At 48.5% G+C, this 17,227-nt stretch overlaps 1 protein-coding gene across 10 annotated transcripts in view; it reads left to right on the top strand.

The window, feature by feature from the left end:
* PROM1 (prominin 1) overlaps positions 1-17,227 on the top strand; it is a 316,884-nt gene that overhangs the window by 232,745 nt on the left and 66,912 nt on the right. For all 10 annotated transcript variants that reach the window (XR_012753972.1, XR_012753974.1, XR_012753970.1 and 7 more), the window contains one exon: positions 341-464. Coding sequence is in view for 3 of the 10 variants with exons in the window: in XM_075346904.1 (XP_075203019.1) it covers positions 341-464 (124 nt within the window). In the remaining 7 variants the exon portion in view is untranslated. The remainder of the gene's footprint in view (positions 1-340; positions 465-17,227) is intronic.

Here is a 17,227-nt window from a genome sequence, read left to right as displayed (position 1 = left end):
CGAAATGACAACGCTCAGTGTAAGGGAGTGAACTTTATCTCGGTTGCTGCCTATGGAGATCACTGTAGATGGCAAGTAACTCATCTCCACTGCTGCACTCTGCATAGACAGCAACGGAGATGACAGAAGATGAGCACATAATGAATGAAGACAGGGTTTATCCAAGTGCAGTGCCAACGAATCAAGGGCAAGGGGGCACAAAAGACTTGCCTTGCCCCGAGGGGCTGGGAACTCATGCTTTGCCACTGATTTGGGTCCCCAATAATTCATGATTTTATACTTCATATGTCACATATGTGAATTTTTCTCTGAAATTCTCTTTTTGATTATTCCTATACAGCGGAGTTGGATTCAGCTTCCTCTTCTCCTGGCTTCTCATGCTTATCGTGATTGTAACATTCTTGGCCGGTGGAAATGTAGAAAAGTTGGTATGTGAACCTTTTCAAGACAGATCTTTGTTTAAGGTGAGTATGGATGTCATAGACCTTGACTGTAGAATAGTGATGGGTGGACCCAGTCTGTAAAAGTCCGGATCCGCGTGGATTTAAAAGAACCCAAGCACCGACCCTGGCCGAGAGTTCTCACGGAACTTCGGGTAACGATCCGGATCCGGCCACCAGGGTAATACAAAAAATCAAAGAAAATAAGTATAAAGCAAGTGCTTTATACTTACCACTCACAGCTGCCACTAAGCCCTAGATTAGTAATGGGAGGCAGCTATGAGACCCCCCATTACTAAGCTGAGTTCAGGTTACCTGCAATCACCATGGAGGATCATGGGAACTGTGCATGAAGATAATGAGCGGCCCTGGAAGCAGTGTATAGCTGCACAGAGACCGGTAAGTATGAAGTGATTGCTCCAATCCTCTATCCCTTCTACCACCATTTTTAAGCACCTGATTCGGGTCTCCGTAGACTAATATGGGACTGGCGTCCGGCCAGATATCTGGGTTCAAAACTGGGCCCAAACCAGGTTTTTTTTAAACCTGGTTGGACCTGCCAAACCCAATTATCTGCAGGTCCGCACATCACTACTGTAGAGTAAAAAAGTAACAATTTTTAACACTTGTTTATATTCTTGGAAGAAGCTAATGGTTCTTGGAAAGAAAAATGTGTAAAATAGCTTTCCTCCAGAAGATATGACCAGAGATAAGCCTTGTAATGTAAGTGAGGATGATGGTCAAACCGGAAGGGTCCAGCTGTAGGTAGTGCGGCTCGTCATCAGAGCAGGGTTCTGAGTACTGCCCCTACTTTCTTCCTCTTAGGCCCCCTTCACACGTCCATGTCTCCGGTACGTGTTTGGCCCATTTCCTCACGTACTGGAGACACTGGCACACGTAGACTCATTAAAATCAATGGGTCTGCGCTCACGTGCGTATTCTGCCATGGACCGTGTGTACATGTGGAGCATACGTGTGCCCGTGTGCTCCACACGTAGACATGTCCGTTTTTCTCCGGTATCACGGGTGTCACACGACCTGCAAACGGACCACATGGAGGTGTTCCGTGTGACAGGCACCAGAGAAAACACATGTGTCTGAGAAAAAATAATAAATCTTTACTCACCTTCTCCAGCCCTGCGGTCTCTGCCGATGCTGTCACTTGCTTCCGACCACCGCTCATTGCATATTCACTCCACTGCGGCCGGAAGCAGCAGCAGCGGGGAGTCGACAGGACCGGAGACCAAAGATCAGCACCACGGAGAGCAATGCCAGGGACAGGTGAGCAGAAAGTTCCCGTTCTCCGTATGTTATCACGGATAACACACCAAGAACACAAGTGTGCCATAAACACTGCTCACGGAGGGCAAAACGCACCTTTAACATGTCCGTAAAAAACCTGCGTGATTTTCACGGACATGTGAAAGAGGCCTTAGACTGATACACTAATTGAATTTTACGTGAAAATGAAATAGGGGTATATTCCTGTATATAATGTATCACATCCATATATCAAATTAAAAAAATCATTGTTACTGACAAATTTGCAGGAACATATACTTCATATATAATGGCAGAAAAAAGTGCTGTAGTTTTATATACAAGTAGTTTATATGCAACAAAGCTGAACGTCTAATATGTGATAGGTATAATTATTACATTCTGTATACAATATGCTTCTATTTGTCTTACTATTAGTTCAGCAAGTAATACACTCAATCTCCATGGCACGCTCACCAGGCAAGACTCCACTGCTGAACAAATGCCATGTTCAAGTGTATTTAATGTTTCCTCAACAACATTTAGACAAGCCTGTGAAATACTGGGAGAATATAATCTGGTCAGATGAAACCAAAATTGAACTCTTTGGATGCCATAATACACCATGTTTGGAGGCCAAAAGGCAAATCAACCCAAAAACACCATACCAACAATGACATTTGGAGATGGGAACCTCATGGTGTGGGGCTGTACTTCAGCATATGGCACTTGCAAACGTCATATAATTGAAGGACGGATGAATGGACAAATTTACCGATACATTCTTGATAAAAATCTTCTGCCTTCTACCAGGAAGCTGTAACAAGGGTGGTTATTTCAGCAAGACAATATTCACAAACACACAGCCAAGAAGACCCTTGAATGATTCCAAAAAAAGAAAATAAAGCTGTTAGAATGGCCCAGCCAAAAACATGATCTGAATCCAGTAGAAAATTTATGGAAGGAACTAAAGCTCAAAGATCATAGAAGGAGCCCATGGAAGCTTCAGGATTTGAAGAGTGTTTGTATGGAGGAATGGCCAAAATCACACCTGAGCATTGCATGTCATTAGTTTCTCCATACAGGAAGTGTCTTTAAGCTATCATCGCAAACAAAAGGCTTTGTAGTTTGCTAGCTTCCCCTTGTAAAATCCAGATAGCTTGCTGAACTAATAGTAAGGGAAATAGAGGCATATTGTATATGTAGTAATTATACCTATCACATATACTGTATCTATTAGACAATCAGCCATGTCGCATATAGACTACTTGTATATAAAACTACAGTACCTTTATGATACACTAGAAGGTGGCCCAATTCTAACGTATCGGGTAGTCTAGAATGTGAATGTAGGTTAGCAGATTGAATAATAATATAATCAGTAAGTCTTGAATAATGATGGTTCTTTTTGTGCTCGTTGGTCTCCTGCTGTGCAGCACGCATCGGCGTGTTTGACAGTGGGAGACCAACGATTTGAATGGGTAGGGAGCCGGGGTAAGCTAGTAACCATGGTACACATCGGGTAACTATGGTAAGCAGTTTCCATAGTCACCCGATGTGTATGCTGGTTAACAGTGTACGCCCGGCACACGTGTGCCGAGAGCCAGGGTAAGCTAGTAACCATGGTACACATTGGGTAACTAAGCAAAGCGGTTTCTATAGTTACCCAATGTGTACCATGGTTACCAGCCAACGCCGGCTCCGGCACACGTGTGCCGGGAGCCGGGGTAAGCTAGTGGTTTCAGACATCCAGCTTTTCTCCACTTTGTCGGATCTGGCGCGCTGCCGTAGGCTGGTTTCAGACGTCCGTGTTTTAGGTACATCTGACATCCGTTTTTAACACGGATGTCACACGTAGCCATGTTATTCTATGATGTGCCTCACACGTCCGTGTTTGCACATGGACAGTGTGACTTTTCATGAACCCGCACGCACACACGCAGGCATCTCCGGCAGCATGGATGTCACACGGATCGCACACTGATGTGATCTGTGTGACATCAGTGTAAAACATACCGGAGAAAATATGGGTCTTTTTAATAAAAATATTTTCTATATTTAGTTCTCTCCAAAGAAGCTGTCTCTGGCTCTGCTGCCTCTCGCTCCTTATCCCCGCTTATTATACTCACTGAATGTTCAGTGCCTTGGTGAGCTGGAAGCGGGAACAGCGCTGGGGACTTCAGTGCCGGGGACCGCATCGCTGGGTGAATATACAGCAGAGTGTGTGTGTGGCGCCCTAGGACCTGGTCGCCACAACGGCATTGCCCTCCTGAGGGTTAATGCTGAGCCTGGAGGTAATGGGGAAATCTACTGGCCAGTAAGTTAACATCCACCGCAGTTTCTCCCTCAGGCCAGTAGGGGGAGCTCTGAACCTGAAGTTTCAGGGAGCTTCCTTAAGCCTGACCTGGGGGAGGAGTTAGTTAGTCTGTAGGGAGCAGCAGAAGTGAACAGACACAGAGTGAGCTGTCCTGTGAATCTGGGGCCTAGAGCTGGAGCAGTTTGGCCCAGAGAAGCAGGAGTAGCTGAGAGGCAGCAGAGAGACTCGGACATCGGAGTCTGTGGTTGCCAGGGTATAAAATCCGTCCCTGGTAGCCGAATCCGAAGGGCAGGGGAGCTGCAAGCCCCTGGCCCAGACACATCCAAGGTACAGCTGCAGCATCAGGGCCCGGTGTGGACCCCAGCGGAGAAGCACCAGGGAGTGGGCCTGCGCAGCCACCTACAGAGGGAAGGGACGTGCTATTGGTCCCAGCAGCGAAGAGGGCCATTGCTGGATTCAGAGAAGCAGGGTCCTATCATCACCAAGAAAGGTACAGGAGTAGGCCTCATACTCAGCTGGCCAGAAAGATCACCCCAAGTACTTCCAGGCCGACCGGATCCCCATCACCACCTGTAACGGTCTCCCAGGACTGGACTGTTCCCAGAGTAAAAGAGGAAAAGGTAAAGAGACTGTTGTTTGTGCCTGGTTCTTTCCTCGCCTGTCGGCCCTGCACCGTGTTAGTCACACAGCACCATAGACTTTCACAAGCACCAACTGTGCCCCGGGCATTGCTCCACCTGTGGGGAGCAGTACCATCATAGCTGCCATAATATCTTCCCGGAGGCCTCACACAGCAGCGGCGGCTTATTAGCCGCATACCACAGGTGGCGTCACGAACACAACCATTAACAAGCAAGCCACATATTCTACTGACACCCACCAGGGCCACGGAGCCGGGCCCAGCCACCACTGACTACCACCGGACTAGTCCAGCCCGGCACCGGGTGTCCCATAGCCCTGGGGTGGGCGAGTCAACTTTTGGCGTCACGAACAGGATTTCGTGCCCGGTCCCACCGGGTACTGTGCGCCTGCCGGAATTGTGCTTAAAAGATTGTGTACTGGCTGCAGACCATCGCCGCCATTAGCCTCGCCGAGCGCAGGAAGAAGGGGGGCGTGCCTGACAAAGAGCGCGAAGGGAGCGCGCCATCAGAGCAGAGCGCTGTTAACCCCGCGCGACCCGGAAGAAAATTTGAAAAGTGAACGGAGCCTGGTAAGGTTCACTAAGGGGGAGGAAGATGTCCGACTCAGAGGGAGGGCAGGTGGCTGCCATAGCCCGAGACGCCGCAGCACCAGCAGAAGCAATCCCAGTCGCCGTCGCCCCGGCCCCCACTGTAGCGCCGGTAATGCCGATCACCATGCCATACATACCGGGAGCAGAATGGCTGCCGCAATACTCCGGGGAGTCCCATACCTTGAGTGACTTCAGAGAAAGCCTGCACAGCTTATTCCGGGTGTATCCGCTGACTGAGAGCCAGAAGGTGGGCATATTAATGGGACAGCTAGCCGGCGCAGCCCAGCGTGAAGCGAAGTCATGGCCTGATACAGATAAAGGGACAGCAGCCCAGATACTGGCCAAGCTAAAGAGTACGTTTGACACTCGCACCGCAGCAGAGATAAAGATGAGATTCTTTGGGTGCAAGCAGCGGGCCACAGACAGCATAAGGGACTATGCCCTAAACCTGCAAGAGGCCCTGAAAGCAGTTAAACAGGTGGACCCAGAGAGTGTACGTGAAGAAGACAAACTCCTAACTGAGCAGTTCATAGAGGGGCTCCTGTCAGATGCCCACAGGACCCAGCTGCGTATCCTGGTCCTGCAGAACCCTGCTCTGGACTTTGCCAAGTTTAAGGACCAGGCCATCAGGGTACTGAGAGAATCTACGCCGAATGACCCAGTACCCCTCCGGCCTCCTGCTATCACGTACCCCGGGGTGGTGCCTGCAACACGAGCCACTGCAGGGGCTGAGGCGCAGTCCCTGGATAAGGATCCCACTGCGGAGCTCAGACAACAGGTCCAGGAGCTGACCAAGACTGTGGCTGCCCTTGCCAAGACCGTGCAGTCTCTACAAATGACCCCCTCGCCTGCGAAAATCGAGTTGGCCTCCAGCCCAGAGGACGTCCCATGGATGCGACAGAGAAGGATTCCGCCGACCCGAGGCAGAGACACAGACCGGTACGATTCAACAGGACAACCGATCTGCCGCAACTGCAACCAGGCGGGCCACATTGCACGACGCTGTCCTTTAAATGGGCCGAGCCTGGGGCCAGGAGCCGACCCCCAGGTGTAAGGAAGCCCGGCTCAACCCCCAGCCGCAGCAAGTATGTGGGAGGACGACCGGTCCTTCCTATTGTGCTGGATGGAATCCCTTTGAATGCCCTCCTGGATACGGGGTCCCAGGTAACAACCATCCCCCACAAACTGTACAAAAGATATTGGGCCGATTCAGACATTGACCATGGCCCAGATGATGATTTAACAATTGTGGCCAGTAATGGTCAGCCCTTACCTCAGATTGGGTACAAAGAAGTAACCATTAAAGTGGGGCGGGTGGAATTGCCATGTCAGGGGATGATAATTGTAGATATTGATCGCAAAGAATCTGACCCACTGCTAACCCTTGGTACAAATGTGATAGAAAATTGTATTGCCGAAGTGATAATTTTGTTACAGCAGGCGTCTGAAACTGCCAGCTCCGGGCAGCAGCGTGCCCTACAGAGGGAGATCAGAGCCCTGATGAGGAGGCAGCAGGTAGAGCTGGCCGGAGGAGAAATTGGCAGTGTGAGGGTAAGTGACCCCCTCCCCATTGTAATACCCCCAAGAAGTGAAATGTTGATATGGTGTCGGGCAGCAATAGGCCTCAAGGGTCAGGATTACCATGCCTTGGTAGAACCAATGTATTCAGACAGTAGGCCTGGAGTCCTGATAGCCAGAGGGGTAGCGGACGTTCGCAAGGGGAGAGTGCCCGTCCGTGTCCTGAATTGTGGGGAGGAGGAGGCCAAATTGCCACGGTATGCCACTGTGGCAAAATTGTACACTGTCAGCAACAATACCATTAAAGCAGTGGAACCCTTGATCCCGTCCGACCAGGCGGAAGACAATGGCTCCAAGGGGCAGCCGGAAGACTGGTGCCAAAAATTACATGTGGGCACCGACTCCACCCCCTCACACCAAAAGCATGGGGTTTACCGGGTGGTACAGGAGTATGAGCGGGTCTTCAGCAAACACCCCCTAGATTTTGGGCAGGTGAAAGGGGTTCAACATCAAATCCCCACGGGTGATCATCATCCCATTAAAGAAAGATACCGCCCTGTACCCCCCGCATAGTATCAGTGTGCCAAGGAAATGTTACGGGAAATGAAGGAGGCTGGGGTTATCAGAGATAGTTGTAGCCCCTGGGCAGCTCCACTAGTGCTCGTAAAGAAAAAAGATGGTACAATGAGAATGTGTGTAGATTACAGGCAAATTAACCGCATTACACATAAAGATGCCTATCCACTACCCAGAATAGAGGAGTCACTAACAGCCTTAAAGTCAGCTAACTATTTCTCCACTTTGGATCTCACCAGTGGGTATTGGCAGGTTCCCGTGGCAGAGGCGGACAAGGAGAAGACTGCATTCACGACACCAATGGGTCTCTGTGAGTTCAATTGTATGCCATTCGGGCTCTGCAACGCCCCAGGGACATTCCAACGGTTGATGGAGTGCTGCTTGGGCCACCACAACTTCGAAACCGTGCTGCTGTACCTGGATGACGTAATAGTCTACTCCAAGACTTATGAGGACCACCTGAAGCACTTAGCAGAAGTGTTTGAGTCCTTGTCGAAATATGGCCTGAAGATCAAGCCGTCCAAATGTCACCTCTTGAAGCCAAAGGTACAGTACCTGGGTCATGTGGTCAGCGCAGAAGGCGTGGCACCTGATCCGGAGAAAGTCACGGTAATTAAGGACTGGCCAAGACCCACCACGGTGAAGGAGGTGCGGCAGTTCCTTGGACTGGTGGGCTACTACCGAAGGTTCATTGATGGGTTCACCAAGATAGCAGCGCCCCTTCAAGATCTCCTGGTGGGCCAGCCGAAGCAGGCTAAGAAGCAGAGCCCTCCATTTGAATGGGGCAGCCAACTGGAAACATCCTTTGTCCGGCTGAAAGGGGCTCTCACGGGAGAAGAAATTCTGGCCTACCCTGACTACAGCCAACCGTTTATACTGTACACAGACGCCAGCAACGTGGGACTGGGAGCAGTTCTGTCCCAGGTACAGGGAGGCAGAGAGAGGGTAATAGCGTACGCCAGTAGGAAGCTTCGGCCCACGGAAAGGAATCCAGAAAACTACAGTTCCTTCAAGCTGGAGTTCCTCGCTATTGTGTGGGCAGTGACTGAACGCTTCAAGCACTATCTGGCATCGGCCAAGTTTACCATCTTCACGGACAACAATCCGTTGACACACCTGGCAACAGCCAAGTTAGGTGCGATGGAACAGCGATGGATGGCCCGGCTGTCTAACTTTGACTTTACCATCAAGTATCGGGCTGGCAAGAAGAATAACAATGCTGATGCGCTGTCCAGAATGCCTCACTTACCCGAGTCTGGAGAAGACCTGGATGAACTCGAAGAGATAGAGTTACCGGCTTTCCATCACCAGGGTGTTTCACAGTGTGAGCATGCTGTGGGAGTGAAGCGCTTAAACCAGCACGAGGTCTCGGTCAATCCATTACTCCACCATAATTGGGAAGAAACACAGAATGGTGACCCGGCCGTGCGATTGGTCAAAGAGAAGCTAGCGCAAGCTGAGACCCATCTTGGCCCAGACGCTCCAGAGGAAGCCCAGCAGCTGTGGAAGGAGAGGGGACGACTGTTCACCTACCAGGGCAAGCTCTGCAAGAGATATGTCAACTATCGAACAAATGAACTTGTCTGGCAGATAGTGGTTCCGCAGAGGGATGCTCCAATGGTCCTAGCAGCGTATCATGATAACGCCGGGCACTTCGGGTGGAAGAAGTTGGAGGCCTTACTCCGTGATCGGTTCTACTGGGTGCACATGAGAAAGATGATCGAGAAATGGTGCCGAGACTGTGGCCCGTGTAACTTGAGGCGGAAGGATGATGCCAGCCAAAGGTCTCCCCTACAGCCAATTGTCACGAAGCAGCCCCTGGAGTTGGTGGCCCTGGACCACGTGAAGTTAACACCAAGCCGGTCAGGCTATGTGTACGCCCTCACCATTGTGGACCATTACTCTCGTTTCCTGGTAGTAGTGCCTGTGAAGGACCAGACAGCCAGGACGGCAGCTAGAGCGTTCCAGGCATCCTTTTGTCGACCGCACGGCTATCCGGAAAGGGTACTGACGGATCAGGGTCCTGCATTCGAGGCTGAAGTGTTCCAAGAGTTCTGTAACATGTACGGTTGTAAGAAAATTCGAACCACACCGTACCACCCCCAGACCAATGGACTGTGCGAGAAAATGAACCATGTGGTTATTGATATGCTGAAGACCCTACCGCTGGAAGAGAGGAACCAATGGCCAGAAAAGTTGCCAGATCTGGTAGACTTGTACAACCACATCCCAGTGAATTCGACCAACTGCAGCCCCGCTTACCTGATGCGAGCCAGACCAGGCAAGTTGCCTGTAGACTTTGAGATGGGGACTGTGTCGCCTGAGGCGGTTCAAGAAATAGAGGATTGGGATGCAGAACGGCAACAGCGGTACCGTAAGGTCCAGGAGTGCGTGGAAAGGAGCCTGTCTCAAGCAAGAACGAGACAAGAACAGCATTACAATCAAACAGCCCCAGCAACTCCCTTAGCACCTGGAGAACAAGTCCTCAAGAAGAAGCGGAAGACGCATAAGTTGGATGATCAGTGGGAAAACGAGCCCTACACCATTATCCCCTCCAACTTTGACAATAGTAAGGTATGCCTCATAAGCAAAGATGAAGGCAAGACCTGTCAAGCAATTTCCCGAGACCGCCTGAAAGCGTGCCCTGAACGGTGCCGAATCCAAAGAGAAATGGAAGGAGTACAAGGAAGTCGCCAAAGTCAAGAGAAAGAAGGGGAGATGATTCAAACCATCCTTGGGAAGTTCCCCAAAACTTGGACCCGAATCAACAATGCCATAGTGGTACCAGTTTTGGCGTTTCCGCAGTTGGTCGAGCCAGAAACAGAAAAGGTTCCGGATCCACCTAAAGAATCGTCCGCTCCAGCACGAGATGACACGCCAGCAGTGGAACAGGAGGATCAACCCCCTGTCAGTGGTGAACCTGTCATACCCTTGGCGACTCCTGGACCACAAAGGCAACCATCACGCTTACCTATTGGGGTTAGGCCCACCTGTAGTGCTGAGATAGAAGACGTACCACGTAGTCAGGGGCAAACACCAGAGCTACGTAGGTCCCAGCGCAGCACTCGGGGACAACCCCCTCTAAGGTATAGGGAGTCTACTGTATAAAGTAAAGAGTACTTATTAGAGTGTAAATAGTTATGCAAAATGTCTGTCATGTTGTGCACAAAATGTTTTCTTTTTCTTTGATTGCGAAAATGGACAATTGGGCCACTGGACTATGGGTGGCCAACACCTAAATTGTTCATAGTTAGCACCAGTGTGCTCAAACACCCCTGAAGAAAAACCCGTCCGGCGTGCATAGAGTGGGGTCATCAATGCTCTGACGCACGCCCAGAGCCTACGTTGGGGGTTTGATCGCGGCGGGTCCCCCATGGAGCAGTGTAATGGACACCCGGCAGGGAGCCACACTGGACTCTTATAGAAATGTTTAAGATTGTAACGTTAAAGAGAATGTGCCTCCCATATTGGGATGAAATGTATGACGTGTTATGTTTTGTTTCTACAGTCCGGGAGTACTGAATTTAACTAAGGGGGAGTGTGGCGCCCTAGGACCTGGTCGCCACAACGGCATTGCCCTCCTGAGGGTTAATGCTGAGCCTGGAGGTAATGGGGAAATCTACTGGCCAGTAAGTTAACATCCACCGCAGTTTCTCCCTCAGGCCAGTAGGGGGAGCTCTGAACCTGAAGTTTCAGGGAGCTTCCTTAAGCCTGACCTGGGGGAGGAGTTAGTTAGTCTGTAGGGAGCAGCAGAAGTGAACAGACACAGAGTGAGCTGTCCTGTGAATCTGGGGCCTAGAGCTGGAGCAGTTTGGCCCAGAGAAGCAGGAGTAGCTGAGAGGCAGCAGAGAGACTCGGACATCGGAGTCTGTGGTTGCCAGGGTATAAAATCCGTCCCTGGTAGCCGAATCCGAAGGGCAGGGGAGCTGCAAGCCCCTGGCCCAGACACATCCAAGGTACAGCTGCAGCATCAGGGCCCGGTGTGGACCCCAGCGGAGAAGCACCAGGGAGTGGGCCTGCGCAGCCACCTACAGAGGGAAGGGACGTGCTATTGGTCCCAGCAGCGAAGAGGGCCATTGCTGGATTCAGAGAAGCAGGGTCCTATCATCACCAAGAAAGGTACAGGAGTAGGCCTCATACTCAGCTGGCCAGAAAGATCACCCCAAGTACTTCCAGGCCGACCGGATCCCCATCACCACCTGTAACGGTCTCCCAGGACTGGACTGTTCCCAGAGTAAAAGAGGAAAAGGTAAAGAGACTGTTGTTTGTGCCTGGTTCTTTCCTCGCCTGTCGGCCCTGCACCGTGTTAGTCACACAGCACCATAGACTTTCACAAGCACCAACTGTGCCCCGGGCATTGCTCCACCTGTGGGGAGCAGTACCATCATAGCTGCCATAATATCTTCCCGGAGGCCTCACACAGCAGCGGCGGCTTATTAGCCGCATACCACAGGTGGCGTCACGAACACAACCATTAACAAGCAAGCCACATATTCTACTGACACCCACCAGGGCCACGGAGCCGGGCCCAGCCACCACTGACTACCACCGGACTAGTCCAGCCCGGCACCGGGTGTCCCATAGCCCTGGGGTGGGCGAGTCATGTGTGTGTGTGTATACATGCATGTGCGCTATGTGTGTATGCGCTCGGTGTATCCATGTGTGTCTGCTATGTGTGTATATGTGCTCAATGTGTGTGTGTGTATACATGCATGTGCGCTATGTGTGTATATGTGCTCAATGTGTGTGTGTGTGTGTACATGCATGTGCGCTATGTGTGTATGCGCTCGGTGTATCCATGTGTGTCTGCTATGTGTGTATATATGTGCTCAGTGTGTGTGTGTGTGTGTGTGTGTATGTGTGTGTATGTGTATACATGCATGTGCTCTATGTGTGTATGCGCTCGGTGTATCCATGTGTGTCTGCTATGTGTGTGTGTGTGTGCTCAGTGTGTGTGTGCTCAGTGTATATATGTGCTGAATGTGTGTGTGTGTACATGCATGTGCGCTATGTGTGTATGCGCTCGGTGTATCCATGTGTGTCTGCTATGTGTGTATATGTGCTCAGTGTGTGTGTGTGTGTGTGTTGATAGGCGGTCAGGAACAAGAGGCAGCAGAGTCAGAAAAAGCAGGTAAATATGAAAAATTATCTTTATTTCACAGACCCGTGTTTTCTCCGGTATCTGTCACACGCATGCAAACACGGATGTCACACGTATGACCATAACCATGCGTGTGACTGGTACCTGATTAAACACGGACGTCTGAAAGCAGCCATACACTGTGTACAGTACAGTGGCCGCCCGGCACTTTCCTGGTCACATGCTCCGGTCACATGACAACACGTGATCGAAGCTTGTCGCACGGCCACTGTAGTGTACATAGTGCACGGGAGCGCGCCGGATCTAAGTGGAGAAAAGGTAAGTAACTATTCAAAGCGACAGTGCTGACAAGTGCCGGGAGCCGGGGTAAGCTAGTAACCATGTTACACATCGGGTAACTAAGGAAAGCGGTTTCTATTGTTACCCGATGTGCACCATGGTTACCAGCCTACGCCGGCTCCGGCACACGTGTGCCGGGAGCCGGGGTAAGCTAGTGGTTTCACACATCCGGCTTTTCTCCACTTTGTCTTGCCGGTATGGGCTTGCGGGAGTGCAGCATTCACCTGGGAGTCGGGGCTCCGTGTGGGTTCGGGGAATGCGTGTGGGGGGCGGGGCCAAGGCGAGTGTCCAATGCGTGAGGGGAGCGGGGCCTGGCCGAGCGGCCAATGCGTGCAGGGGGCTGGGGCAAGCGGCCAATCCGTGTGTGGGGCGGAGCCTGGCCGAGCAGCCAATCCATGTGTGGGGCATAGCTAAGGCAAGGCGAGCTGCCAATGCGACGGTTGTCACTGTAAAGACATAATTTTGGAGCCAGACAGACAGACAGAATAAGGCAATTATATATATAATGCACTGCAGCAAGGCACTGCAGCTCTCTTTTCTGCCACTATGTATGAATTATATGTCCCCACATGTTTTCAGCAACAATGATTTTTTAATTGTATTTTTTTTTTAATATCTAATAAATTATTTTTTTTACTGGTACAATATACTCATTTCTTTTGGTGTAATTTTATACTCTGTGGAGTTTAAGTACCTTTTCAATATTTATTTGTGGGTAAACTTGTGTATACTTCGTACAAAAGCCTTTAGTTTGAGGTGATGGCTTCAAGACGCTTCCTGTTTGGAGAAACTAGTGACATGCATTGCTCAGGTGTGATTTTGCCCATTTTTCTACACACTCTTCAAATCCTGAAGGTTCCGCGTGCTGCAATGTTCTATGAGCTTTAGTTCCTTCCATACATTTTCTACTGGATTCAGGTCAGGTGATTGGCTGGGCCATTCTACCAGCTTTATTTTCTTTCTCTGAAATCAGTTGACAGTTTCCTTGGCTGTGTGTTTGGGATCATTGTTTTGCTGAAATGCCCTCCCTTGTTTCATCTTCATCATCCTGGTAGATGGCAGAAGTTTTTTTTATATCAAGAATGTCTCTGTACATTTGTCTATTTATCCGTCCTTCAATTATATGAAGTTTGTCAGTGCCAGTTCACACCTCCAAGTTTCGCTGTTGGTGGTGTTTTTGGGGTGATTTGCCTTTTGGCTTCCAAATATGGTGTGTATAATTAGGGCATCCAAAGATTTCAATTTTGGTCTCATCTGACCAAACTATATTCTCCCAGTATTTCACAGGCTTGTCTAAATGTTGCTGAGCAAACTTAAAATGTGCTTGACCATGCTTTTTGTTCAGCAGTGGAGTCTTGCATGGTGAGCGTGCAAACAGGCCATGTAGGTTGAGTGCATTACTTGTTTTCTTTTAAACAATTGTACCTACTAATTCCTAGTCTTTCTGTAGCTCTCCGCAGTTGGTTTTTGGCTCTTGGATAACTTTTCTGATCATTCGTTTCACTTCTCTGTCTCAAATCTTGTGGGGAGCACTTGGTCGTGGTCAATTTATGGTGAAATTATGTTCTTTCCATTTTTGGATTATGGCCCCCTACAGTGCTCACTGGAACCTTCAATAGTTTAGAAATTCTTCTGTAACTAATGCCATCAGTATGTTTTGCAATAATAAGGTTGTGAATGTCTTGTGACAGCTCACTGGTTTTACCCATCATGAGTAGTTTCTTGTGTGGAACTTTGGTAATGAGACACCTTTTTTTAGGCCATCAGTTTTATAGACCATAGTGATCAGGATAGTTCACAGTTGCGTGTGAATCACTCATGAATGTGCGGAGTTGTAGACTGTCCTTTAAGACAAGTTAGTTATTGTCTTTTTACGTTAAATCCCACTAATTTACCCATTGACACATCCTGGGTCTCGTTCCGTGCACGTTCCTCTTCATCATCGGGTACTGTAATATTTTTTGACAGGTTGCCTTCCCAATACATAAAGGAGTAGTAGGAGTCTGTATATAATCCACACAAATATGATGCTCCAGGGGAGATCCAATTTGTCTGTCCTTCCAGCCTATTCTATGATGCATGTTTTCTCAAGCCGCAGCCTGTATGACAGCCAAGATATCTCAGTCACCCGCTCCAGGCACAAGGACAGACACTGGAATCTTCTTTCGCACATACATAAAGACTTTTTCATACATTTCTAGTAATAGATTATTTCACTTTGTCATTTTCAGGAGTTTTTAAGTAAAAGGTTTAATGATAATAGGAAAGAATGCCTGACAAATGGGATTACATTATAAGCACAATATTAGAAAAGGGCAAATGCGGGATGAATCATGACAACTTTCAGATTCGCCCTGTTCCAAATCTCCATACAACACAATTTTTATTCATCCTGAGCCTCCTGATTCACGCAGATATAGCCATAACTACAGAACAGTAAGAAATAATGTTAAATAAGGGAAGAACGTAGACATTGTAACGTTATATGATCCTACAGATTTATAGGCCGGTCAGGACTGCAGTCATTATGGGCATAGTCATAGTTCACATTAGTCGTTGTCACCCAGAAGCAAAATTACCTCTCCCAAATAGAGGACTAAGCAACTATTTCTTTAACAAGAACTGAAAAAAAATTCTTAATAAGCAAAAATAATTTAAAAACTAAAAAAAAAAGAAAAATGTCAAAGTTTTAAAAAATTTGCCGGCGCTATGTAGGATATTCAGGTATTCTAAGCACGTAAAATCCAGCATTGCTGGAGAAATACTCATGGCTTACCACCCTTAGGCTAATATCACACGTGCATTTTTATGGCAGTTTTCGATGCATTTTTAGAGCCCAAGTCACAAGTGGTAATTAATAGGAATGGGGAAAATAAAGGAAAGAATTGTACTTTTTTCTGCTGCAAATCCTGCACAACTGGATCAAATTCCGCATCAAATCCTACACATCAAATGGTTACAGATTGCTTTTCCCCTTTATTATGTAAAACTACGATGTGAACTGAGCCTACACAATTCATTTTCTCCATAACCTTGGCCCAGGCTATAGGAAAACCTCTTGAGATAGTCTAATTTATACAAAAGATTCTTGCTAGAAGGATCCCCTTTAGAATAAGCTGATCACAAAGTAGCATCCTGCTGGGACCACCAGCAATCAGCTGATATTCGAGGGTAAATTTTATCAAGAAAATAGTTTAGAAGTACAAACGTGAGAAAATTATAAGCAAAAACTCCTAAAATTACCAATTTTTATTATTATTAACGTCTTAAAAAGGGAAAATCCCAACATCAAATTATAATGCAAATATAAAAAAAAAAAAGTACAGGGGAGGGGCCTGACCCTTGATTCACCCTACAACTCGCCCCTTCCTTGCCGCGGAGGTCGGCACCCTAGAGACCTGCGCAGTTGGCGCCCCCGCTCAACGAAGACTATCCCTCCGGGCCCTGAATGACCCTACCAGATGAGGTGATAGTACTATGAGGAAAAATTTCCAATAATTGAACCAACAATTATATCTCAAATATGCACAAAATATATACACTGTCACCAATATAATTAAATTAGAGACAATGGTGGGGTGCAATGACCCAGAAGAAAACCACTCAAGGATGAACTAGTGGTTCAAAAAAACCGCCTGATATTCGAGGGAAAATCTGTTTGTAAGGCCTCTTTCACACGTCCGTGAAAATCACGCACGTTTTTCACGAACTTGTCAAAGGTGTGTATGGCCCTCCGTGTGTCGTGTTTATGGCACACGTGTGTTCTCCGTGTGTTATCAAGTAATAATGAGCAGCCTTCCTGATTGTGAGAGAGGGGGAAGCACTAGGGCGAACGGCTCCACTAATACCCACAATAGGAAAATGCAAATTAGATAGTACTACTCACATGGTTAGTAGGGAAATGTACCCATTATAGCAATGTGTCAGAGACATCCCCGCACATCCCTGACGCACGTTTCGCTTGCTTCTTTATCGAAGGGAGAATCTCATCTCTACGTATGACTTTTTATAGCGAAAGAGAGGCGTTGTGACCTTATGATCCCAGTCGCACCAGATGTTTCCCCAGAGCAAGAATCACTCATGACAGCAATACTCAGTTTCCATTCATATAAGCAAATTTTCTGGGTGACACAGGACTGGACAGTTCTTCCAGAGCAAGAGACACTTTTTGTAGCAGTTCCTGATTCTGGCTAGTAAATGAGGGCCCTGAAAATATGACCTCTTCCATTTTACTGACTTTTGGGTCTTGTAGGGATATAGATCAAACTATCCCACTGCTCTTAAAGGAAACCTGATAGCTGATTCCTGATGGCTGAATCATTGGCCGCATGTTTACTCTAAAACATACATTCAAAGCTCGCTGAAGACAAATGACTAATTCAAAGGCCGGCCCCTGCACCTCTAGACAGATGGGTCTTTCTGTGTATGGAGAGAGGGGGGCGCGT

Source organism: Anomaloglossus baeobatrachus, chromosome 1 (assembly GCF_048569485.1).
Source record: "Anomaloglossus baeobatrachus isolate aAnoBae1 chromosome 1, aAnoBae1.hap1, whole genome shotgun sequence".
NCBI classification, from domain to species: Eukaryota; Metazoa; Chordata; class Amphibia; order Anura; family Aromobatidae; genus Anomaloglossus; species Anomaloglossus baeobatrachus.
The sequence above is the reverse complement of the archived record's forward strand: the minus strand, read 5'-3'. Positions and strand labels throughout refer to the sequence as shown.